At 47.4% G+C, this 25,441-nt stretch overlaps 3 protein-coding genes across 5 annotated transcripts; 1 reads left to right on the top strand and 2 right to left on the bottom strand.

Moving 5' to 3' along the window:
• The first annotated feature begins 7,105 nt into the window (after positions 1-7,105).
• LOC114859347 (transmembrane and death domain protein 1-like) lies at positions 7,106-10,934 on the top strand. 2 transcript variants are annotated; one of them, XM_055510369.1, is made up of 6 exons: positions 7,106-7,413; positions 7,568-7,759; positions 7,874-7,993; positions 8,879-9,028; positions 9,556-9,835; positions 9,938-10,934. In XM_055510369.1, the coding sequence occupies exons 1-6, from the start codon at positions 7,296-7,298 to the stop codon at positions 9,981-9,983; spliced, it is 906 nt and encodes a 301-aa protein (XP_055366344.1). In that variant the 5' UTR covers positions 7,106-7,295; the 3' UTR covers positions 9,984-10,934. The 2 variants fall into 2 exon arrangements, with proteins under 2 accessions (XP_055366344.1, XP_029013248.1); XM_029157415.3 differs by having other exon boundaries at positions 7,217-7,413; positions 8,876-9,028.
• Positions 10,935-15,120: 4,186 nt separating this feature from the next.
• Positions 15,121-20,301, bottom strand: LOC114859141 (solute carrier family 26 member 9-like). Of its 2 annotated transcripts, none has more exons than XM_055510366.1 (21): positions 20,163-20,301; positions 19,457-19,622; positions 19,128-19,267; positions 18,938-19,048; positions 18,674-18,849; positions 18,418-18,582; positions 18,175-18,327; positions 18,011-18,093; positions 17,786-17,933; positions 17,594-17,707; positions 17,443-17,520; positions 17,265-17,360; positions 17,081-17,187; positions 16,933-17,002; positions 16,762-16,854; positions 16,549-16,689; positions 16,192-16,443; positions 16,022-16,076; positions 15,599-15,735; positions 15,377-15,436; positions 15,121-15,301 (listed from the first exon to the last, which is right to left on the bottom strand). In XM_055510366.1, the coding sequence occupies exons 2-21, from the start codon at positions 19,579-19,581 to the stop codon at positions 15,290-15,292; spliced, it is 2,316 nt and encodes a 771-aa protein (XP_055366341.1). In that variant the 5' UTR covers positions 19,582-19,622; positions 20,163-20,301; the 3' UTR covers positions 15,121-15,289. The 2 variants fall into 2 exon arrangements, with proteins under 2 accessions (XP_055366341.1, XP_055366342.1); XM_055510367.1 differs by having other exon boundaries at positions 15,377-15,442; positions 15,598-15,735.
• A 24-nt stretch (positions 20,302-20,325) lies between these two features.
• slc48a1a (solute carrier family 48 member 1a) lies at positions 20,326-23,353 on the bottom strand. The gene is made up of 3 exons (XM_029157072.3): positions 22,617-23,353; positions 21,872-22,039; positions 20,326-21,746 (listed from the first exon to the last, which is right to left on the bottom strand). Exons 1-3 carry the CDS (start codon positions 22,744-22,746, stop codon positions 21,610-21,612), a joined length of 435 nt encoding a protein of 144 aa, XP_029012905.1. The 5' UTR covers positions 22,747-23,353; the 3' UTR covers positions 20,326-21,609.
• Between the last annotated feature and the right edge of the window lie 2,088 nt (positions 23,354-25,441).

Genomic DNA, 25,441 nt, shown 5'->3' on the forward strand with positions numbered 1-25,441 from the left:
AGCCCTCCCGTCACACGCCTCACCACAGCTCGCGCCTCGTGGGAACCGAACGTTAGGCCTGTTAGTCACGGGAACAAACGTGTTATTATCACCTGATCGGTTCCCATCGCTTTTACCTCACTTTTGTGGTGCGGCGGCGGGCGAGTGGCAGAATGACGAAGAAGTCGCTCTCACTTTCCGTCCAACGTGAAAAGGTGTCGGCGTTTGACCTCTGGATCCCAAACCAACGCCATCTCATCACTTTCTCCTCAAATCTAAGCGTTTGCACATTTTCCTTCTATGAGTTTTCATTCATAAGAACCCAAAGCTCCACCTTCCAAAGCCATAATAGAGCATTTAGTCAACATTCCATTCAAACAGTTTGACAGACTGAAGCTGATGTGGCGACAATGTTACTGTAGCAGACACACAGTATTATCATTACACACAGTCATTGTCATGTTAGCCTTGTTTTGGTCTCCACACACGTCTGAAGGACGGAGGAACAGTGGCTGCTTTGAAATGCATTCAAATGTAAAGATGTCATAGTCAACCCTTTTACTGAGCTCTACTGCACTGTAACGATATAAAAGCAAGCATTGCCGGTCTTCAGTGCATTCTCATCGTCTGTCTACTTGGTGAAAATTATCGCAAGCCGAGCGAACGCTGCTGTAGCGTCTGACGCACCCGTGCCTGCACAATCAGCCCACGGTCACACTTCGCTTTAAATACCTCCAGGTGAGATCGTACCACGAGCCTGAGAAGCGCCGGGCGCGTGTCACTGCCTCTGCTTCGGCTTCACTCAGTTGTGAGCTCAGCTAAATGGTTGTTTTGTATCATTTTACAATCACACCTCCCACCCGTTTCACGGAAACAGTGTGTGTTGATTTAATTAAGAAATTAATGGCTACCGCTGCATCTAGGATTTCTCCCGTTGTTACTTTAAACCTAATGACGACTGGTGCGACGTTGTTCCTGTTGCAGAATTCAACCAAATAAGATGGAAGATGAGAGGAAGCCTGTCACACCTTGCTCACTTTTTCCACAGCTTGTCTGGATTAACTCTGGATTTCAGAGGCTGTATTGGCTCTCAGTGACCCCTCTTAGGCCCCTGAGACAACGCTCCAACACCCAAAGGTTAGCAAGAAGATGAATCCATCAGCCTCAAAAGAAGGGTGAAGGTGAATTTTAGATATGTTATTTATATTAGCCTGACACCTAATCAAAGGATGTTGGTCATGTTTGTCTCACCTTTGTCGACAGATAGGTGACCTTTCAACTCCACCTGCCTGTCCCCTGACTGTCACTGAAAACAAACCGGGGCTAATCAGCACCTCCAGGCAGCTGGAATGTCCCCAGTTTCTATAGAAGAAGAGACTTAGTGAAAAACCAGACCGGTCTTTTGAACCGAAAACAAGCCCAGACTCATTCAGACGAGGCTGCGCTGCAACATTACGAAAACAAGGAGTGTTTTACAAGCTTTTGTATTGAAGGAAAACGCATTTATCTGACATGAAGTTGGAAGTTTTCTTCTCAAATCTCCACGACAACGCAGGCGACTGCCCGTCTGATCGGTGTGGACGTCAGAATGAGCAGATGTGATGTCTGCGGCGTGCGCTGCGCTGCGCGGAGCGGCCCTTTACGCGCCGCTAATATTCAAATACAGCACAGCTTTTCCAGCTTTTCCAGCGTGTCCCGCTGCGATGCCATCCCTCCACCGTTATTACCGTACATTCCATTACAGCATGTCAGCGAGAGAAGTACATAAACACAGGGTACCGACAGAACCCCTGTCTCACACGTGAATGGGGAAATTATTCAGCGCGAACACGTTGCTCTATTTAAACCACGCTAGGTTTAGCTCGGGTCACTTTGTTTCCACCCCCAAAACTGCTCAGTCAGTCCTTCTCGGCTGAGGTTACCTGGAATGTGTGTGTGTGTGTGTGTGTGTGTGTGTGTGTGTGTGTGTGTGTGTGTGTGTGTGTGTGTGTGTGTGTGTGTGTGTGTGTGTGTGTGTGTGTGCGTGCGCGCACACCGTACAGAGAAACGTGATGTCACTCGTCGGTTTCCTTTTGCAGCTGCCTGCAGCCGAGGACAGATTAATGAGACGCATACGTCAGGCTCAAAGATAAAACTGCTGCAATGACAAATGGGCAGAAACGCTTTCTGGCTCCCAGGTTTGCCTCTGCACACACGCAACAGGGCGTCGCGTGCTGACCCGACCCATCTGCTTCACCTCGGCCCAGGAAATTGTTATTTGTCAGCATTTTTTCCCACTTGGTAAAATAATAGTGACCTCGTTAAATGACGAGGAGCGTTCCCAGGCATATTTAAAGGTAATACTGTTTCCTGTGAGTTCATTTGATATCGTTAAATATATAAATATTAGCACAATGACTAACTTACCCCCCCTGGACACAATTCCTTAATGCAAAGCTAACAACCAAACCCAAACACTCTCATTCACCAAAGCACACGCAGCAGAAACACAAAACCCAGAGTACAAAACATCTATGAACTGAGACAGGACAACACAAACACGCCTCAGCACCACTCGACTACACTGAACGTGTCCCGACCTGACCTTTCATACTCCACTTGCATGGACTTCAGCTTAACTTCATAGCTATGCTTAATATGCTACAAGAGCAAATGGCTGCATGAACACAAGGCTAACGCAGGTGTGCAGCCCTGCACGGTGACATTTTGAGACTAGCAAACAGGCAGTGCATGAGATGAGGCCTGTGAACCAGAGGTACCGGTGAGCTGATGAGAGGGGGAGATGGGGGGGTTCATCACAATAAACTCACATTAGTAAGTAACATCAGAAAGGTCTCCACCCTTCAAGCTCATTTCAAAGTAGATTTAATAATTAAGACTGGAATGAATATTAATAGAGTTATTTAAAAACCTCCATAACTGTGATCCGTTCAAATAATTGTATTTTCAAGCTTCTGCCAATAGTTCAAATGCTTGAATATGATTATGACTCAGACTTTATTGTTTATTATGTTGTTTTTGTACAGTGGCAGTGATTCTCAATAAGCCCTAATCACATTGCACCATATTTGTCTCAGGCTCACAAAGCGTATTCTCACCAGGGGCCGCCGTTGTTTTCCATGGGAGCGACAGCCCATTTGTATTCTGTGTGGGACATCTCAGATCTGCATCCAAATGGGGAATGAAATATTTATACTGCAAAAATGACGGCGCTCTCATTGTCAATTTGCTTGAACAGAAAAGTGCATTAGTGAAGGTAGGCGCATTCCTGTCCAGGCAAGTCAGGAACAGGATCAGCCAATGAGGCGTCAGCGAGGGAGAAATGGAGGACGATGAGGGGAGTGGAGAGTCCTGGGGCTGTGGAGCCTCCAGACGAGGCCGACCCCCGGGATCCTCACACCTTCAAACTGACACACTTACCAAAAGAGCTTCTGTTGTTCAAAGCCAGGGTTATTATGTACATATTACGTCCTTTCGGGTTCTCATTTTGCTTCATCGCAGCCGAAATCGCAGAATAAAGTGATTCATTATGCTCCGCGTTCCAGCTAAACAGCGAGCGACCGTGACACGTGGGATCCGTTTGACATTTGAGCGTTTAATTTGAACAATTCACCGTATTTGTGTCGGGATGCGACGTGAAATTTGCATTTTAATGTAGATGCAAATTCGGCACGTTTCACCATCACTTTAAGAGCACAATTACAATTCTAATTTTAATGTAGGTATCTCGTTTACAGGTTGACTCTTAACAGGAGAGTTCTAATTATTTGATCTTAACCACACGCTTTCAAACTGTTTCACTTCCTGCTAAATACTGTGCAGGATTATTTCCTAGATGTTTTGTGGTTTGTACTTTGTACAATTTAGGGAAATGTTCTTTTTACTATTACAGTCCTAAAGTAAGACCGCATCTGAGCCCTCGGTGGAATTGAACCCAAAACTAACTTGTCTCAGCGGCTTCTACAGGTTTGAACTCCATGTTAGACTTTGCATTCTTCTCTGTGACGTGTCCTAACGAAGCCTTCGCTGTGCCTTCAGGGAACGTGGCTGTGAAACACAGCACCTCCTCATCAGGCAGATCTACAGTATCTGTCCCAGGATCAGCGCTCCCAATGACTGGGATTCTTTGGGCGGCTTTTATGGCTGCTGGTGCATTTCTGCATGTTCTTTTAGCAATAATAATAAAGAATATTGTAAACAAAGCTTTGCATCTGATGCATCCAAAAAAAAGGGTCAGATGAGATGTTTGATGCATGATGCTGATATTAAACTAACATCCACCTGACAGACAGTCCTGTAGACAGAGGTCTCGCAGCGAGAGGAATTACGAAAATGGAGTCTGTCTCTCTGTGGTTAGTGAGGCAGACGCTGGGCTGCCTTCGAGCTCGCTGTTTATAGGGGCTCGTTTTTCAGCTGTCACCTTCCAGTGGTCCACGAGATTACCCCGAACAAGTCACACACTGTCCACCACTATCTGGCCCACACAGAACACAGCGGTAAGGCACGGCGCGTCTCCTGAGAACAACAGCTCATAACTCAAAGATATTGGTGTCCTTGTCAATAAAATCACACATAAGGAAGATTGGGCTCAAACGAATGTGCTCCCCGGAGAAATATCTTGTCAGGTGGGGCTCTGCGACCTCAGGAATGTGTCGGCGCAGGTTCCCCTCACCAACCCCCACCCCCCCGGCCGCGCCATTGTGAGGGGAAGGAATGTGGTTCCAAAAGCCCTCCTTTCAAGAGGAGAAGCCGGGTGTCGGCCTGGTTTCTCGTCGGCGGCTGAAACGCACACGTGTGCACGCAGCAAGAGAAGACCTGCGTTTGGGGACCAATGCACGTGCATGTGTTCCAGCAACTGCAAAGGCCACTCTTACTCTGGCTTGTAAACGAGGTAAAGGGGCTCCTGAAGTGGTTCCGACCCGCTTCAGCCTTAGTACATTTTTCGGGAGAAGGACACAATAATGAGAAAGTTGTATCTAATAATAAACTGGAGGGGCGGTGAGTTGGATATTACACGACCCTCCCTCTAAAGTTCATGCCTTTCCTAGAGCCCTCTTTGAATAAGACGCTGTGTGTTTGTGTTATTATGAGATTAAAAAATAATAACTGTAACAACGTTGTGTGATCACAGCAGTTTTAGAACTTCACAGAGATTCTTAGAAGGAGGAAAGCAACAAAAAAAGGTCCTAGTCTAGGGTGTGGCGTCTTTTAATGACTCAAGCAGGGGCGGTCCCGCTCAGGTGCTCGCACCTCATTGGTCGACAGAGGCTTCTAAAAACACCAGCACCTGTGGCAGGTAGAGAAATAGTCAGAGAGGAGACCGGGGTCATCGGGTGAAGAAGCATTTTTGTAGCAAAGTCCCAGAGTGGCCGGGAAACGAAAGGTCCAGAGGAGGTGAGTAATGCAATTTAGCCCAGAGGCAGAGAGGCTGCAGCTCTGATCCAGGAAATGTTTGTCTAGAAAGTGTGGAGTGAGTTTATTATAAGGATTGGATCTAGAGAAGCAGCTGGTGTCTGCGAGGGGAGGGAGGGGTTCTGCTAGCGGTCAGACTCAGGTGTGAGGACCGGGCTCAGGGTCGGTGTCGCTAGCACGGAGGAGCGCGGCGTCTGGTGGCGGAGACGGAGGCGGAGGCGGAGGCGGAGGCGGACTCCGACTAAACGCTCGTGGAGCTCAGGCTTGTGACAACGTGCCAGAGTCCGGGATTTCAACAGGAGCCTGAAGGCCCGGGGCGACGGCGCGGGGCAGGCCCGGTCTCGCTCAGACTCGGCACAGGCACGGGTTTAGCTCGGGAAAAGGGAGAGGTCGGCCTCACAGCTTTGAGCCGCCCGTCGACCCGCGGGCCTTCCCATAAATCACACAGGCCCAACTGTCTGCTCGGCACCGGGCGCCAGGCTCGGCCTCCGTCCTGGAGCTAAACCTTGAAAGTGAAGTTTAACGAGTTCCAGCCACTGCTCTTTCAAAAAAGTGTGTTCAAATGTGTTCACTTTTTTTTTTTTTTTTTTTTTTTTAAATGTAGGTTTTTCCCCTTTCATTACAGATGCTTTCTGCAAGAATATGCCATGTGTTCTATCCTTCATTCCACCGGAGTCTGTATGAGGACTTAACCAGATTTCAGTGGTGTGAAGTGTAAGAGGCATGGGAACGCAGCTTCACAGAGTCCCATTCAACGCGGCGCTTTCCTGCTGTTCTCTACTTCAGATTGCATTTTTGCGTGGCGGATGTCGTGTTAAGTCGTTTCACAGGATCCTGCAGTTTATGTGCCAAGTGGTAATGTACTGTGTTTTTCCTGTGGACATGTGGAGCAAAACATGCTGCATGCGATTCCATCAATACCATACAGTGCTGAATGACTCAGTGATGTGAATAAATCTCCTGACCTTGTGCCCAGTGTTTTCTTTTTTTTTTTTTTTTTTTTTGCATGTGCAACATCTCGAATCATTACAGCGCCATTATACCACCCACACCCGAGTTTCTGTGGATCTCAGCCCCAAAGCATCATTTTTTTTCATTAGCCAACATGGAGAATTTGAGACTCGGGCCCACACAAACAACCTTTACTGTTTGGCAAATGAAGCTTATTAACAATTTAAAACATGCCCTTGCTGTAGCCCACACAATGATGTCATTAAACCCGCTTCTCCCTGCTGGAGAGACACACGTCAGCGCTGGCAGAGCCGCCCTAGTCTACGATGATGCACACAATGCAATCAACGTCTCGGAGGCTGAAGCTGCTGTTCCCTGTCGCACCCGGTCCGGGAAAAAGCTCTGGGGCTCCACAGAACTTTATATGGACCTTCACTGCTGGTTCCTGATGCTTGATGTCCACTGTTAAAGAAATAATACCAATTAAAATCAACACAACGACAGGCATCTTAGCCAGAAATACTGAACCCATGAACCCATGTATGATGTGTGGTCTCCAACCCGGCAACACGTCACACTAACATACATGTGGTGATTTCATCTAACATTCATTTTATATTCATGCATATTATCTTTATATATTCAAAACTATAGAGAAAGCTGTACCCAGAAAGCAGTTGGTTCCTTTTTTCAGTTATTAATGAGGATGAATAATATTTCCCACAGGCACAGTTCTTATTACATCAGAGGAGGAAGAAATCAGACCAGAGGTTGATTTTTATTAGCACCGTATCTATAGAAACATTGTGGGTTCACGTCAAGCGTCTTCAGACTAAAAGCTTTACCTTCAACAACCTTATTTGCATTCATTTCATCTGTGATTGGCTGTTTCGAAAGCAAACAGCTGTTTAGGAACCGTAAATCGCCAGGAGGTTTTGAAAATAAACAGCAGGATGAACGGAGGCCCTGCTGGTTCACTCAGTTCAGTTAACATGGAGGCCTGCAGACGGTGCGTTCACTGCGCCCTCGTCGCGTCTCTGCTCCTGGGTTCGTCGCTCCAGCAGGACACGGGTGAGAGCAGATGTTTGTAAGGCGGAGTCTGGGCTGTTTCTATTCTCTGCAGCTGAGGAGGGAAGTGTGACGGTTTCACCCGTCGTGTTCCCGCAGCCGTGGTTTGAAGGAGTCCGAACCGCACGCTTAATTAGCCCGTGTCCCGTGTGTTTAGTGGCAGCGGACGTCAGCGGCCGCCAGCTGGAGCGCCTGGTCGAGCTGCTGACGTCTAAGGAGTGCGAGGACCTCCTGTTCGCCCTGTCTCACCCGGAGGAGGACGTCTTCCAGCAGCTCGAGCGCCTCTCGGCCCAGCAGAACCCGCTCGGCCTCGCGGCCCGGTCCAAGAGGGACGCCGCGTCCGCCGAGGGTGGGTGCACGTCACGCGAGGCGTGTGTATGTGTGTGTGTGTGTGTGTGTGTGTGTGTGTGTGTGTGTGTGTGTGTGTGTGTGTGTGTAAACACGTATGTTTTGTGTTTACCAGATAGCGGCGCTCGGTGCCGCGCGGCCCTGACGGACTGGCTGCTGGAGAACGGCGCGCGGACCTACTACGACCGGCTCGCCCGCGCCCTGCAGCGCGTCGGCAGGACCGACGTCGCCATCGGTGAGAGGCGGCGCGAGCCGGGACGGAGCCAGGCGAGACCCCCCGCGGGGCGGAATCGGAATCGTTTCGCGCGGCCGCCAGCGATGCAGGGATTCAAATTAATATTTGTGTGCTCAGAACAATGTTGTTGGCGGAAGCAAATCTCGTGAGCCGACATCGCAGCGTGTCCCCCGATAAAGAGAAATTAGAACAAAGCCTCATTTGGGTACATGGTGATGTATTTTGAAAATTGCTTTATTTCGGTCAAGGAGGCCTCCTCGAGACTTTAACAACAGCGCGTAATTGCTTCATTACTTTGAGATCCCTTTTAATTGGAGCTTCAGATGTGGCATATTTTGCACGCTGCCAGTCTCTGGCATGTGTTGAAGTCCGGCGCGCGCGCACGACTCCGCAGACGAGCGGCGTCGGATGGAAGGAGGTGTAAATGATCTGACAGAGGACTCGGCGGAGCTGACACCAGCCACAGAACAAACCATCTGCTCCTTTCATTAGGAGCTGAGGAGGGAGAAAAGAGAGGCAGGAAGACACGAGTTGCACGGCAGAATGCAGCAATTATCATACGGTTGAGATTCACAGACGCGCGAAAGCTTCACGGGTTCTCTCTGTTGTCCTTTCGTTCTGTTTGGAAAAGGACAACAGTTGTTCTCCTGCCAGAAATAATTATGTTAAGAGCCAGAAAACTATGAGGAAACTCAAATTTACTATGTTTGGGAAGATAAAATATATAGACTTGAAGAGACAGAGGCTATTTTTAGGCTTGACGCATGTGTGTGTGTGTGTGTGTGTGTGTGTGTGTGTGTGTGTGTGTGTGTGTGTGTGTGTGTGTGTGTGTGTGTGTGTGTGTGTGTGTGTGTGTGTGTGTGTGTGTGTGTTTATTTACAGAAGTCGGGAAGAACATCAACCAGGACATGGCCTTAAACATAAAACACTACGTTGAAGATTATCACAAATTCGTGAGCTCTTTGAACGTCCCATCAGTCGAGTCAGACGCCAACGACCACCAGCAACGAGACCCGAGGGTCAGAAGGAGAAGAGGTAGGCTCCCATGTAAAGACACGCGCGATGTATAGAACAAACAGTGGAGAAGCTGGTCTTAATATGCGCGGCTCCCTCTGAGCCTGAATATCTCAGGCTTTTGATGTCAAGAGGAGATTTTTGGGTTATGCCTCTGGAGGCCGTCTGAGTGACATATGATATGATGTTTCACTGAACCCTGAATCTAATAAGTGTTTAGATGAGATGCCGGATTAGATTTGGTGGCCGTGGGCATGCGTTCGGCTCATTACTTCACGGCATCAACACTCTCGCTATATGTCACATATTTCCCAAGACGCATGGAAATTCAAAAATGTAATTATCACCTGTCCATTTTTCTTTTGTTTTTTTTTTCTCTCCCAGGTGATTCATTCACGTTAGAGCTTGACAGAAATGCTCCCATGGTGTTTTGTGAGGTTAAGTGTGTGTGTGTGTGTGTGTGTATGTGTGTGTGTGTGTGTGTGTGTGTGTGTGTGTGTGTGTGTGTGTGTGTGTGTGTGTGTGTGTGTGTGTGTGTGTGTGTGTAGTAAGGGACCTGACCTGGCGGGACCTGGACCTGATTGTGGAGCGGGCCCCCGTGCCCCCGTACCAGAAGGGGCCCATGGACGTGGTTCTGCCGCTGCTGCACGGCCTCCTGCTGGGCTTCGGAGGCACCTTCCTCGCGAGCGTCTCCATCCTCCTCATCCTCGCCCACGTGTCCCGCAGAGGGACGCGTGGACCCCCCGGGGTCACCGCCGGCTCCGGCTGCGAGCGGATGGTTGGAGATGCGGGCGACGGGGCGGCTCACGCGCCCTCGCACGCGCCTGTGTAAATAAAGACGGCTCATTTGCATCTCACGTCACTCTGGGTTTTTTTTGCAGATACATCTGTTTTGTGACAGATGTGAAATCTCCCCGTCTCCGTCCACAGGAGCAGAACCAACGCGGTAGCGAGGCGGAAACCAGACCATAACTAATTGTGACAAACCTGAGCACAATCCAGCCATTTTCCACGCGCTTGTGTCCACGCCTCTGCTGTAAAGCGGGACCGACTGTTTCTGGTCCGTCGGTGCCTCGTCGCGCGACAGATGCGCTGGAATCGGGCCCTCGCGCCAAAGGTTGTTGTGGTGTTACAGTGATAGCGATGCCCCCCCCCCCCCCCCTCCTCCTCCTCCTCTAAGTGACGGCACCGTGCCCGCCTGGCATCGAACAACAGCTAATTATCCAGGACTAATAACCACGAGGCCGCTAGCAGACAATGGAGCGCCCGGTCGCCACGGTAACAGACGACGCGTACGAAGTCTGGAGGACGCCGCTGAAACCGCCCGATACCTGATGAAGAGGGGCCGTGCAAATAAATAAAAATGTCCACGTCAGAAGACAGTTAACTGCGTTGACGCGTGCTTTAATTAAAAATAACACATTTGCTCAGCACCAAACTCTGCGGAGACAAAGAGCCTCGTGACAGAGAGACAGGAAAGTGCTTCTCCTTCTAACTCCGCTTCTACTTCCTTCATTGGGATTGAAGTAATTACTTCATTATACAAATCTGGCCTAATGTGCTTCAGGAGACAGACAGCTTGGATTAACAGTGGCACTAAGCGGCAATTACACACAATTAGTTCATAAATCAACATTTAAACAAATTATAGTGCCAAGCGGATCTGCGTGAACAAACAAGATGCGCGGAGTGGAGCGTGGACGAGTGATGGGCAGATAACAATGGATGAAGCGGTGAAGTGGTGAAGCTCCGTGTTTCTTCCCGTTCGTGCCCAGAAGAAGTCTGAGGCTTCAGACAAACACAGGCACAGCGACGTCTGGTGGCAGGTTCTTCAACACAGTGAAGGTGTGTGGTGTTGTCACATACTGTGAGTGATGAAAGTATGACTGTTGATAAATATATAATAAAAGATCCTCAGAGCCTCAGATTACTTTTGCTCATCCTTGGTATTTCTGTCTCTTATCGATGCTCAGGTTCGGTGCCGACGCGTTGCACATGAGTCATGTGCTGTGACTGGAGAGTGCTATTCATTAAACTGCCCTTTTATCAAGTGGAAGCGTTCTCATGCGTTGATTATGAGCCGATGGCACGGCTTCGCTGGAGAACTTCCGAGGCCTCCGACCTTCTGAACAACGTGCGTCTGTAGCGGCGCTGACGCTCGGGGCTTCGGACGTCATCGGCAGTTCAAGGCTTCGAGGCGTTGCACAGAGGTCTTTATTTGAAACGACAGACGCCATTAGAGCTGAACTCTTTCTAACGACACTGTGTCTCTCAACACGCGTCCTTCAGCTGAGTTCCTGCAGGCGCTGGTTCACCTGCCGCCGCCTCACCTGGAATCAGCGGAGGGGAAAGAGTCCCGCACGCCCAGACGAGGCCCAGCCACGGCGCGGCGCCGCCCGGGACCGGCGCCGTGGCTGCGGCGCTCCCACCAGGAAGCCTCCCACAGTGGGCGGAGGCGCCCGGTTTCACCCTCCATGACGTCCGGTGGCGCGGTTGCCTGTTACCCGTGTGTCGGAACGCTCATTTCCAGCCATTCTCATGCAAAGCGATGAAGCAATCACGGACGTCACGGACGAGCAGAGACCGAACCTGACATGAAATTGACATTTCCAGCTAAGGCGAAGCTCCGTTTCCCGGGGATCCATTCTCATACAAATGAGGGGTTCTTCTTCTTCTTCTTCTCCTATCATATATTTAGCAGCTCTCGGTGCGGCGGCTTATCGGAGCGGATCCTCTGAGGAGGGCACATCTGTCTGCTGTCACCGGCTCATCTCAGCATAAAGAGTCAAGTGTTTGTCTGGATGAAAATGTGGACGCACGCAGATGCCAAGGGGATGCTGGGGCGGAGGGGCCGCGTCCTTGATGTGCTGAGGCCGAGCGTTCTGCACCGCAGCCTCTGGGGTGTGCTTAGTATCACTAAAGGCCTTAGCCCCCCCCCCCCCCCCACCGCCCCCCATTTGCATCTTCATTCATCTGCGGGGCCACTGAGGTGCTGCAGTCCCCGCTCAGCCATCACTCTCCGTTTGCTCAATATATATGGATCACAGGAAACAAGATCACAACACCAGCTCTTTTAAAGTCATACGTTTTTTTTTAATCGCCTCAGCGCCGGCTCTCACAACTTTGTCTTTCATGGGTTCCTTGGGGGAATCTGAGACTTCTTCAAAGTTTTTAGTGCTGATCAGACAGGACCCACTTACAGATAAAGCCACAGTGTCCTCACGTGGCCATTACAGGTCATTGCAACGGATGGAGACTAGAAGGAGAGAATTTGCTCTTTGAAGAGTTTTCATCTTTTAAATGACAATAATAAATACTTTTTTTTACTCACGATTACAGTTCAGAGGATGACGCTTCTACTGCAGGTGAACTGATCTCCGGGCGTCCGATCAACCGCAGGCACTCAAAGCATAATGGGTGTCACGTTTACCAATAACCAAAATACCTCCAGGTAATATGTTTCATCTCAACCCCCAAGCGACCGATGGAGAGATTGAGTTCAGTCATGATTGAGGGGTAAACAAAGGCGGCGCAGGGCTGCGGGTGACGGCTGCCTCTGCGGCTGTTTGTTGGGATAAAATGCGGATTTCTCCCGTGAGCTTCAGACAGGTGTGTCTCCTGCCCACCCGCTCCCGTGGGACGCCCAGCCACGGAGGCAGCACACCAGAGTGGAACCAACAACCCCTCCCTGCCTTTGCTTTTGCCCCACGTCTTCCGTCTGCGCGCGTGGAGGTTAATGAGTATAATTCAGAGGCCCGCGTGCAATGCGCTCAGTGAAGCTCATTGGCAAACGTTTGTCTTAATGGTTCAGATGCAACACGCGGTCGGAGCGGGGATCGGTGTGAGAGAGGGGGGAGATGCATGGATGACAGACAGACAGACTTATTGCACGTGAGCTATGAAATGACGTCCGTGCATTAACACAGAAGCGCGTCACGCCGCCGCCTCGCGTGCCGTGGGGCTCTAATGAGTTCCCTCCGTGTTGCGCCACACCGCGTTGTTTTGTTTTGCATTGTCTGGTCTAATTTCCCCGCAGATAGCGAACGGCTCAGCGAGGAGCTGCTGTCCGCAGTTTTTATCTAACAAGAAGACGGGAGAGCAAACGGTGCCTTCTAATGAGCTGCACCGACCACTCTCCCTCTCGTCCAATAGGATGGGCGCAAATCTGCCTCTGTCTTGGGTCCGATTTTCAAAACATCGCTAATAAACTTAAAAAAAAAATTAAATCGTTGTTCTTTCCACCAAAACATGTTTTTTTATAACCCTCTGTTTAATGCTCTCTTGTTTGTAGTTGCTATTTTTCACAAAGGTCGGTGACTTTAGAAACAATTTACGGTGATTATTAATAATGCCGCACCGTGAAATGAAAGAACGCATTAGATGCGTAAGTCGCTTAAGAGAAACAGAAACGTCAGGTTGAGCGGCTTTTCCCGTCAAACACGAGGCTGTGGCTTAACTCGACTCTAAATAACGAATCCTCCAGTCAGACACGCAGACTCAATAATGTTACGCCTTAATTAATCAGCAGAGAACGTGCCCATTGTTGGTGCATTTAATTGCTGTCGAATGACTGGAGCGATACAATGCGCAACATTAATTAATACCAGCTATCAGTGGTCAGATTTGCCCCGGGCTGCTCTGTAAACAAACCCTGCACAAAGAGAATTTGCTGACGCTGCACGATCAAGATTTATGATTCCCCGGCTGCAAAGTGGTTTGTTAATGAAGTGGAATGGATCCCCAAACAGAGGTCTATCAAATGCATATGCAGTGCACCAACTGCTGTCGCTTGATCAATGTCATTATTTAAATTTACAGAAGTGGCTTCGGTGGCTCTATCATCCTCATCCCCTCAGACGACTCGTAAAAGCCCCGCAGCCTATTAAAGCAACAGTCTTTTAATAAGATTTGGCTCCTTGGCTCTTTATTAAAATGCTCCGAATTTAAATCTTGATTCGCAAAGGTCAGAGCTGGATATTTTCCTCAGGGGCGGCGCTTCATAAAAGGCAGAGAGCGCTAAATGACAAGGCCTCATGACTCAACGAGGAGATACCCCCTGACGCCACGCAATTAGTCTCAATAGCGTGAAACCGCCGGGCGTGTAAACAAATTTAATATAGAAATCTAGCCTTCGAAAACGTTCCAAAAGGAACCGTGTTAATTAAACCATCATGATCAATGGGTGTGCAGGAGGTGTAAAATGAATTTTTATGTGAACTTGCAATTACAGGGTTTGAGAAGCTGGTCCATTATAACGGGATCTTATTTGCGAAGGGATTTAATAATTTGATTTAATAATTCAGAGCAATCATCCCGCGGCCTCCAGGAAGATTGTGGTTGTCCCTCTACCTGTAGCTTCACTGATAAGAGGTAATTGTTTGGCCCAGAATCAAGAAGGCCAAATTAAAAAGCCAAATAGAATAGAGCATATAAAGCCCACACTGATGTCAAAGGAATATGAGCATCCACACATTATTTGGATCTGTTAGGTACGTGATACGTATCCATGGCAACACATTTCTTCATCACCTGTTTTTTTCAATGTAAACAAACGTTATATTCAAAATCTGCCGCTACTATGTAAGAAAAGCTTTTAGATATAATATACAAAAATACATTCAAGACCGATATATTTATAAATATCATCCAAACTTTCTATCATGTTTCCCTGATTCAAATGAAGCAAAGAGCTTCTACAGACCTGAAAAGGGTGAATAAGAAAGGTTGATAGTCAACACAAACACACACATGATGTTGATGAGAGACTTTCTCTGCAGTGGTTTCAAGCGGTTTCTATATACTTTAGACTGGATGACGGACTACATCACAATAACAAGCAGTAATAAGATACGTTAATTTATTTATTGTAACTGATTTCTGCCTCATTCCTAAATTCAGAATAATTGTTGCTAACATTTTGCATTCCACCTTCCATGACCCGAGTTCCTTTAGTGTCCTGCCTCCACTGGGACTCAGCTGGCTGCACCTCACAGCTGTGCCCGTGCACACACTCCCTTAATTACAGCCGAGCTTCTGCACGAGTGCACAGTCAGCAGGTTCACCTCTGGGTTACTGTGAGTAGTGGGGTAACTGTCCTTATTATCTGCTCAGCATTCGCTTGTTGTCGGGGCCCCGTGCACCGACCTGCACTTTATTTAGATAATTGACACTCAGCAAAAAATGGGCACAGAAAGAGTTTTAGCAACAAAAGCCTCCATAAATGACGCCGACGTTGAAGATGAGCGCGTTCCCTCTCCTCATTTTCACTGCAGCAATGAGCGCTCAGAACATTTCCTGTAAAAAGTAAAATAAGCCTTAGATGTAGGAACAGGTAGAAGACCCGGCGTGTGGTATAAGCTGTAACAGTACCTGCTCCAGGTCCAGCTCCTCGTCAATGTTAAAGGTAAGTTCCTGTCTCGCTGTCGGCGTCTGCAGCCAGCAGAATGAAAACACATGGTATAATAAATATAGAGTTTCACTTAAAGAGCCTGTTGCATACAGAATAACACTAACAATGTGATTAATGAAATCTTAATATCTTTCTGTTTGGCTGAGCGTAGGATGCGACGGGACCGGGCCTCTGAGACCTACCTCCAGGCAGATTCGCCGCCCGCCAGCGTTGTGCTGAGCAGACAGCATGGCATCGTGGACGCTGAGGAAGAGATTGCTGCGCGAAATAGCGCCGTCTTCAAAGGCTCCCCCGGCCTCCAGCTCCTCATAGACCTGGGCTGCAGGGGGCAGGATAACACACATCACGCAGGATGAGGGCGGTGGCACAGAAGTGCCCCGCAGCTTCTAGAAAGCATGTGCGGGTGTGAATATATGTTCCGAGGAGAACGTGGAATCACTGATGATCCATTGATCCAAAAGGAAAGACCACGAGCATCCCAGGACATTGAATGTCTGACGTTCCATTGTACTACAGGCTTTAAAGAAGCAGTGGCAAATGAAGTCTCCGTTGCCATGCCAACTGCTCATCAGAGCCAGAGAGTGTGAATGCAAACCTTGATTTACCTTGAACGTTGGCCAGGTACAGATTAATGCCGAGCTTTGCGTAACTTGAGTTCATCTATGGGAAAATCAAAAACAGATGGGTCGATTCTTCACAGTCGACTAATCTTCTACAGCAGTTGTGATTCCAAATCAAGAATATGAAAATGTGACTCTATTGGTCAGGTTCTCACCTTCGTCAGCACCTTGACGCCCATCAGGTCGATGAAGCAGACCCCCCCCAGGTCCAGGATCAGCGTGTGGAAGGGCGTGGGCTGCGGCTCCAGGGCGGCGGCGGGAGGAGCGCGCGGCTCCTGCTCCTGCTTTTGCTCGCTCAGCTCGGCGTCAATGGAGCGGATGTTGATATAGCTGGTAGGAGGCTCGGGTTTGTCGGCACCGCTGTTATTATCATCAAAGTCATTCTGCAGCTCGAGCCGAGATAAGGTCTAGGTGAAAAGGAAACAAAAAACAAAAGTGGCATACGTGTGTGTGTGTGTGTGTGTGTGTGTGTGTGTGTGTGTGTGTGTATCATATGTTGGACGTCATCACACCTGAGCCTTCATGTTGACCAGGCAGCTGGGTTTCCTCCTCCGCGTGTCCTTCTCCTTCTTCTCCTCTTTCACCTTCTCCCGCTGCTCCTTCTCTAAAAACTTGCGTCTGGCCAGAATGAGTTTGCCCGGATCCAACTGGGTCTAGACACACGCAGGCTTGTGTAAACAGCCACACACCGGGCGACGGCAAAGGAGGTTAATTGTTAACTGTACCTTTCTGACGACCCTCTGGCGAAAGATTTCAGCGTTGGCAAAATACAGCGGCGAGCAGTAGTTCACGATTTTCACACCCGTTATGGACTTGACCTGTGGAGTTTTTAATGGGAGAATGAGGTGATCTGCAGGTTTTTCTCAACAACAAAACAACAATAACTGGTTTCGTACCTTACTGTATACTTTGGGGTTTTTGTACAGATCTGTGTCCACAATCTGAAGCACTGCTGAACCATTACGACTACAAGGAATAGAATATTAATACCAGCAATGCACTTCACATTTTCCATTTAAAACCTAAATTGCATTGTCTACTTACAACTGTGTTTTGAATATGACCACCAGGATGGAAAAGCTCACTCCGATAGCAACTCCGTAAGGCAAGCTAAGAAAGAACGTGGCCAAGAATGACACGACCCAAACACACTGAAACAGATGCACAAACACAGTGAAAACCAGGAATTCTACGGCACTACTACATCTAAGACATGAATTTGTCCTACACAGTCTAATTTGCTCTTTTTCCACAGGAAGTAGGGATCAGCGAGCTGCAGGAGAGTGTTTTTCAGGTTGACCGCGATCAAGGCTCCAAGCACCGACTGGGAGAATGAGAGGAACCAGGTTGGCCCATTAGGATTCTCTGTTTACATTTATGACATACATCACTGTGCGTGCAGCTACCTTTGGAAGTGGCTTCAGGTAGGCTCCCAGTGCGAGCATGGTAACCATCACCACCAGCATCACGCACAGGCTGGCGAACTGTGGGCGCACACCAGCACAGGTTCAGCTGAGCAGAGCGGCGCGAGGGGCAGCGGTGAAACGACATACTCGCCTGGGACGTTCCCCCAGCGCTGTCCACGGCCAGGGTCACCGACAGCGCGCAGCAGATCACGTGGATCTTAAAGAAGGAGCCCAGGAAGTTGCTGCAGCCGAGAGCCAGCATTTCCTGCAGGAATGGGTAATTACTGAAAGGGAATAAGAGCCACATTTGGAGCCAGGATTCTACCTGGGTGTAGGTTCCTACCTGGTTGGGATCCACATCGTAGCCGTGCTTGGCTGCCAGCGTCCTGCCCATAGCCAAGTTAATGACATACCCCACGATGGCCAGGGAGAAGGCCGTGCTCAGCATGTCCTCCCACTGGCTCACTGTTGGCAGGATGGGAGCTGGGAAGCTGCAACACAGCGGGGACGGGGGGTATATAATAAATGCATATAAGCATATAATAAATGCATATAATAAATGCATTACCCCAAAGGGATTTCCCCCACGATGTCCATGTGGTACTTTTCAGGCAGGTGCAGAGGGCCTGAGACAGCTGTGGCCACCACCACCTGTGGAGAGCATCCATACGAGTCAATCACGATCACGCTCGTCGCAGTCTGAGGTGTCACGCTAGCTCTCCTTCTACTCACAATGATGATCTCCATGGGGACGGGGAAGGGCAGTTTGTGGCGGTAGTGTGCACTCAGCTCCTTCACCACAATCAAAACCACGCTGCTGACCAGAGCGAACACCAGCGAAGCTATGTTGGTGTCTGGAAGTCCACAAATAATATCCACAAGAGTCTGTGGCAAAGAATCAAAACACATTTCTGCTTAATGAACTCAATTACTTATGTTTTTTGGTTATGGGCCTCTAAAATGAGCCAGACTCACATATATAACAGCCAGTGGGCCACTGTACGGGGGAACTTTGATATCGAAGATGTACTTGAGCACTGAGATCAGGATCTGCAGCCCTGCAGCAGTCATGAAGCCTCTGACAAAGGACTCAGACAGATAGATGGCTACGAAGCCGAACTGCATGAAGCCGAGGCCGATCTGCAGGTGAATTAGTGTTTCCCATGAATCACGTTTCATTGTAATTTTGAATTGCATTTGACTTTAAAAGCACCAAGCTTGTTTCCAGTACTTGTATGATGGCGGTGAGGCAGGCTAAGGTTCCAGAGATTCCCAAGCGAACGTCGTTCATCCTGGCCGTGTCCACTACTGTAGCATTAATGGTGGCGTTGAAATGGCTGAAGTCCGACTCTGGGGCCAAGCGGAGGCACACGATCCCCACCATGATGCTGAGGACGGCGAAGGTACCTGCACGGAGATCAGGCGTTTCTCCAAGCTCCAGAACCCAGTTCCTGCCGTCGTGTGAAATCACTGCACATGCATCGCTGTGATTTACCTGGGACCATCTGGTGAGCAGTGCCCATGAAGAAATATGGGATGAGGGGGAAGAAGGAGGAGTAGAGGCCGTTGACAGGAGGAAGGTTCGCCAGCAGAGCGAAAGCCATGCCTGCAAAAAAGAAGCGTCAAATAAGTCACTAGGCGTGCGAAGAGCAGCATCAGAAACAGAACCGGACCGACCGACCGACCTTGGGGGACCTGAATGGTGCCGGCGCTGACCCCGCTGATGACGTCACACAGCAGGTTGTCTTTGGCCTTGTACTTGGGGAGCCAGCTCAGCACAGGCAGGTGTCTGAGCAGCACGCTCCTCAGTCGAGGCACGGAGCATCTGCCGAAACAAAACAAGAGAGGCTCTGAAAAAGTCCGTAAGACGCGGCTAAGGTTTGTACTGACTCATAGAAGAGCTACAGGGATCTCAGCTGCTTGATCACAGCACGAAGCTTGTCAGAAGTAGAGATCTGTGCGATAGGAAGATGCGGAGTCGTGTTGACTGTGCAACCAGATCGTAATCCTGTACCTGAAGTGTTTCTTTACTTTCTCCCCGACGGGGAACTGTCGGCTCTTCTTGTCAAATTCCGCGTCAAAGTCTTGGAGGTTATATGCCGGCCTGTCAATCACGTAACGTGGGCGGTCCTGCTGCATGGCTACGGCACCGGAGGACTTTTAGGCTCAGATGATGTCACCTGGAGGAGTCAGAGCAGCCATCACTAGAGCTAAAAGCTTTTCATCCTTATTTACAGCAGAAGGAAAACTGAAGAAAACTTAATTCAAAGCAGAAACTGAATTTATGAGTTATGTATGTGTATCAGCACACGTTAGGCCCAATTTACACTACTTTATATTGAATCTTGAGGACTGTACCTGTGTTTTTTTTACATTTGGATTAAACTCGTCTCGTGCAAAACCCTAATCTAACCTTGAAGGATCAGGTCATTGCGCTGCTAAAATATTTGATCAGCCCCAGATAAATACTAGCACACGCAGGTCCTTAACAATCACAGTCTTTAGCCAGAATACAGGGACAATATTTTCCAAAGTCTAAATTAAATTTGTCATTTGTAGTGAAATACAGCAGTTGGTGAGTTTATTCCTACAAACTGATACAAACCACACCAATTACGTTAAACATAAATTGTAAATAAAAAGCAAAAATTCATTCTATTGATTTCAATCATCTGTAGAGAAACAAAGTAGAGAAAACAGTAGAATCAACTGTTCTGTACCTCAGTGAAGCACGACATCCGCAGGAATGTGGCACATGCATGCGTGTGTGTGTGTGTCGCTCGCGTGTTTGATGTCTTATCAAAGACCCTCCACGTCTGTGGGAGGAGCTTCAAACTGAAAACTCAGAAAACCTCAGCACAACAACACACGATCATTTCAATGTACTTAACCATAAATGCATCTTTAATGGGTTGAGTTTTTTTCTCTATACACATAAAGCATCATCACATTCATTCATCAAAAAGAACTATTTTACATGTCTTCTAGAGAAAGACACACATAGGATAGAGCTGAACTGAACAAAGCCTAGTTTAACTTGACTTACTACATAAATCATAGTGTAAACTAAATGATACATATAAATAGTGTATTTCAACAATAAAAAGGGTGAAACAGAGATGACAATGTGTAAAACATGATTTTGTTCCATTGTTTTAGGCTTTGTGTGCAAAACGATGGCATATCACGACTAAAGTGCAATTATTTCTCCAATTCATTTGTGTTTTCTCTAAAGAGGAATGTCACCATTTTCAAGTGGAGCCTCCACAGATACAGCGAGTCTCCCCCTGGTGGAACTAATGATGAAAAGCACAAGTTCCACAGAGATGCTTCTCTTTGGGCACGACAAAAATACTAAACATTCTCAGGCGAAAAACCTTCTGAGTGAAAGATAATGTGCACCTCACACGACTTTTCTAAAAGAAGGTGACGATAAAGGTTATTACACCACTGAGGCTTTCGCCGACTGCTCCAGTTGTGATAAATGCAGTTAAAAGATTAAATATGCACACGCGATGACGGTGAACGTGAATAGTGTGTGCGGTTTAGAACTGCAGCCAGGAAAAAGGTCTCTTCAAGCACCCGAACGTACACAGTCAGCCGAGTATTAGCAGTTGCTTCAGGTGGTAGTTTCGGTTTAGAACAGCCTCTGTGCCGCTTGCTTCCACAGCCACGTGTGACTGACTGAACGCAGCCGATCTGAGTGATCACCTTGGGTGAGGCAGGGAGAGGTGGAAGGCAGGCAGGAGGGGGGCTCCCAGGGACCAGGCTTAGCCACCAGCTTTTGATTTATGTCTAACAACTACTCATTGAATTAGTGGCTGTTTCATTTCATATATCTGCGGTTTACACAATATTACGATAAAACCTCTTTGAAAATCCACCAACATTTCACATCTTTGATCCCTACCAGCTCCAGCCTCGGCTTTAGACTTACGACAGTTTAGGGGAATATATGTGGGTCACGGAAAGCAGGAGAACAAGTTACAATACAAATACAGAGCTTGTTAAGCAAGTTCAACGCTTGTAAGTCCACGTGATATGAATCAGATGACTTTCTAAACTAGTCATGTCTTTTTCCTCCTTTGTTACAAAAGCTCTTGGACCAGTTTCCACTGGCAACCCACCAACCTTCAAAGTCCACCACAGTCTATAAAGTCAGTGCTATTAGAAGTCGCTGAGGATGCTGATGTCTGCAAACTCCTGCCGGTATCTGTACGAATACAAGGCCAAGAGTAAGGACCATTTGAGAGTCAGGAAGCTCCACACGCAGGAGAGGAAGAGGCTCCTCGGGTCCGAAAGAGCTGTGGCACAGAAAAAAAACACAGTGATGATAACTGCTATTAAAAAATACGTTTTGCCACCGTTTTAAGTCTTTCTTACTATATTTACTCGTTTTACAACACCAACAATAAAAGAGATGAGTTACATTGTTTGTTTGTGATGGCGAGAGTTAGGAAGGTGATGAAGGCCGTCACTGCGAAGGTTGAGAAGAGCAGACCGACGCAGATGAAGAAGCGGAGCCCTTTGAGCCAGGTGCGCCAGTAGTCCTGCAGGTACATGATGTGTGTAACCAAAGTCCAGAACGCTAGGACTCCTGTTAAAAGATACAAATGCGCTTAGTTACAAAAAAAAAAAAAAAAAACGCTCTCCATAACTGCCTCACTTACTAAAATTAGGTCTTCCGCTTTACAGATCCATAAAAACAAAAAGCCTAAAATATTCAGTTGGCCATTTCATTTAACATAGAAACAGGAAATATATGTTGAAAACATATATTACAACATTCATACATAAAAAGCTAAAGACAAGAACTGATTCTTCATTTATTTTATGTTGATTAATCCATATACCAGTGAATACTGTCAATCACATCTGCGTGCTGCAGACTTTCATATTTAGAGATATAAAGAAACAGCTTTTGGGGCCGTCATTGATGGCTTTATTCCTCAAATACGTGATGACATTGTTATCATATCAATATCATGTGTATCATACAATCAATAAAACAATCATATGAGCCTGTGTATCTTTTGATGTGCCGGAACAGGCCCTGGGTACAGCACGTACAGTATTAGCATCACCGCATCTGGTTTAAGGCTCTAATGTGAACAGGTGCGCGTGAGGAATGGTGACAACATGTAGTGGGTCTGATGCCGCAGGTGGACGCGTACCTGAGAGGCCTCCCATGGCCGCGGTCCACGGCTGTTGATAGGCGATGGTCCAGACCAGAAACGCCGAGAGTCCGACCAGGGTGCCGAAGATAGCATAGCCTATGCTAACGTAGATCCTGCTGATGCCCATCGTGGAGTACCGCTACCCACTGCTCGCGTTTGCGACGGGATCGAGAGACGACAACGTTGTCTTGGCTGTAAACAGAAGTGGCGACGGGCGACAGCAACTGCTTAGCGCCACATTATGTAATATCCTGCACGCCAGCGACAGGAAAAGCGAGCTGAAATCCCCGTCGGCGAAACAGCCTCGGCCCGCAGAGCTAGCGTCAGGAAATCGACGGATCGGTCGCTAGATCGAGTATGTGCACAAAAAGCAAACACCGGGGATCGAAAATCCGTTTTTGAGCCCCGGAAAGCAGTAGGAAGAAAAAAGATCGAGCGCAAAGACGAGTGTTTATCTGATACACACTTCAAAGATGGCCGGCTGCGAGCGAGAGAACTTCATCACCACCGTCAGCGCGTCTTCAGCCGCTCACAAACCACAAAGACAGAGTTTAACTGGCAGTAATTACATCTAAGCGAAATTCGAAATGTATACGGTTACTATACTGTCATTAAACGCCTGACATACAAGTTCCTGACTGCTACTGTGGAGGGGAAACAGCACACTTTTTCTGCCTTACAGTTGTCTATCACTTACACTTCAAATATCTTTGCAGAGCAGAAACGAGTAAACCCTCCACTAGATGAAACAGCGCCCCTGGCGGACAAAATGTGAACAGCTGGAACTCTTCTTCTCTTCTTTTTGTTTTTTTATGGCAGCTTGCATAGTACAGGGCAGTACCGCCACCTACTGTATCTACACGTCAACTCTCTTTTCTAATAAAACTTATACTATAAACGCCCAGTTTTAAGTGATCTAACATTCCATTATTTGCTTATCCAGCCCTGTCTTCTCAAAAAACCTAAAAAGAGCTCTATATCCCATATCACCTGCTTTAATAATATTATATTTAATTCCAACTTTGTTTTATTTACTCTTAAGCACTTTATCACCCTTTCCTTTGAATCTTATACTTTGGGCAATAGATTATTACATTCTCTACTGTTTCTTCTGCTCCCCATTCACACTTTCCTGTCTCATGCTTTTTAAGTATCTTCTTTGTGCTATTAGACCTGTATGTCCAAACCCCATTCTGCTAATCAGATCATCCCTCCTCCTATTCCTACTACATCCTATTAGTGTTCCCACTTTCCCTTGTATGTTGTAGCTTCCTTTGCTTCCTCCATCCTAGTCTTCCTGCCAATTCATTTTTATTCTTTCTTTATTTCTTCTTTACTATACTTTATTTCAATATCCACATCTTCTGTTCCCGCTGCTTTCTTGGCCTGTTTGTCTGCTAGTTCATTTCCCTCTATTCCTATATGTGCTGGTATCCATACAAACTGCACTACCACCCCTGTCCTCCTTATTCTATGCACTGTGTTCAAGATCTCCAGCACCACATCTTGTCTAGCTTCTGATTCCATTTTTTATACTTATCAATGAGCTACTTGAGTCTGAACCTGTTACCACCCTTTGTGGCCTACATACCTCTACCCACATACAATATTGCCACTAATTCCCCTGTAAACACTGATAACCCATTACTAATTCTCCGTCCTTGCTCTACCTCAATCTCTGGTGCCACAAACACCATCACTACTTGCACATCCATTGTTCTGGATGCATCTGTGTATATTTTTACATAGCCTCTATACTTACTACTTAATGTATTCTTCCACCTCATCTACTCTAATGCCCTCCTCTCCTCTTCTTCCTAGCAGAGTCAGATCCACCTCTATATCTTCTACCACCCATGGTGAAACCACTGACACTAACCTCCTTGTTTCCTACTTCCATTCTGTTCACCATTTCTCCTATTACCCACCCAAAACTCCAGATTTTCCCTATTCTGGTCTTCTCCTGACATTGTCTCAACACTGCCTTTGTTGGATAACTTTCTACATGTCCTTTTAAATTGGCCCTGTAATTGATTGCCAACTGCCGTCTCCACTCTCCCAATGGCATTTCATTCATTTCAACCTGTAATGCTGATACTGGTGTGGCCTTAACTGCTCCACAGCATGACCTTAGAGCCTGATATTGTATTCTATCCAGTTCCTTAAGCATAGTCCATATCCCTAGACACTTAAAACTATTTACCTGTTCCAATATCTCCCCACATATCTTGAGATTGATCTGATTACCTCTGCTTTTTTGGGGAAAAAAACATGACTTTTGTTTTCCCTACAGAAAATCTAAAACCCCATTTCAATGCCCATTTCTCCACTTCATTTATCGCCTCTTTCAGCTTCCTGTTAATGTACTCCTCATTTCTCTCAATCTTCCACATCACCCCATCATCTGCAAATAATGCCACTCCCACTGATTTGTCTACTTTCTCAAATATATTATTTATCATGATTGAAAAGAGTACTGGGCCAATGATACTCCCCTGTGGTGTCCCATTATCCACTGAACATCCCTCCCTACCTTTACCACTATTTTCCTTGATCCACCTGCACACCCTGCCTCGTAACCCACACTGATATACTTTCATCACCGGCCCCTAAAGCTGGAGCTCCTACACACAATAAATTGATGAGTTGATCATCAGTGAGGCGATGTGCAAACCTTTTAGCGTAAACTTATTTTATGAACAGTTCAAATAAATCTTGTGCAGCCACATTAGGTTTTCAAATCTCATTAGCTGTGCATTATATTGAAAGCAGATGTTTTTGCAGTAGAGTGTATGGCGTGTTCAGTAAAAAGTTTCTTGTCT

The sequence above is a fragment of the Betta splendens genome, chromosome 7, assembly GCF_900634795.4.
Source record: "Betta splendens chromosome 7, fBetSpl5.4, whole genome shotgun sequence".
NCBI classification, from domain to species: Eukaryota; Metazoa; Chordata; class Actinopteri; order Anabantiformes; family Osphronemidae; genus Betta; species Betta splendens.

What these genes read in the sequence shown, in the direction of transcription:
- LOC114859347 (XM_029157415.3), top strand. Translation starts at nt 7,296, where the DNA reads ATGAACGGAGGCCCTGCTGGTTCACTCAGTTCAGTTAACATGGAGGCC. An exon ending in CAGGACCGACGTCGCCATCG is followed by an intron (nt 7,994 to 8,875) that starts GTGAGAGGCGGC and finishes GTTTATTTACAG; the next exon opens with AAGTCGGGAAGAACATCAAC. An exon ending in GCGCCCTCGCACGCGCCTGT is followed by an intron (nt 9,836 to 9,937) that starts GTAAATAAAGAC and finishes CTCCGTCCACAG; the next exon opens with GAGCAGAACCAACGCGGTAG.
- LOC114859141 (XM_055510366.1), bottom strand. Translation starts at nt 19,581, where the DNA reads ATGCAGCAGGACCGCCCACGTTACGTGATTGACAGGCCGGCATATAAC. An exon ending in ACCTGAAGCCACTTCCAAAG is followed by an intron (nt 17,361 to 17,442) that starts GTAGCTGCACGC and finishes TCATTCTCCCAG; the next exon opens with TCGGTGCTTGGAGCCTTGAT. An exon ending in AAAAGAGCAAATTAGACTGT is followed by an intron (nt 17,188 to 17,264) that starts GTAGGACAAATT and finishes CATCTGTTTCAG; the next exon opens with TGTGTTTGGGTCGTGTCATT.
- slc48a1a (XM_029157072.3), bottom strand. Translation starts at nt 22,746, where the DNA reads ATGGGCATCAGCAGGATCTACGTTAGCATAGGCTATGCTATCTTCGGC. An exon ending in GGCCATGGGAGGCCTCTCAG is followed by an intron (nt 22,040 to 22,616) that starts GTACGCGTCCAC and finishes ATCTTTTAACAG; the next exon opens with GAGTCCTAGCGTTCTGGACT. An exon ending in CGCCATCACAAACAAACAAT is followed by an intron (nt 21,747 to 21,871) that starts GTAACTCATCTC and finishes TCTGTGCCACAG; the next exon opens with CTCTTTCGGACCCGAGGAGC.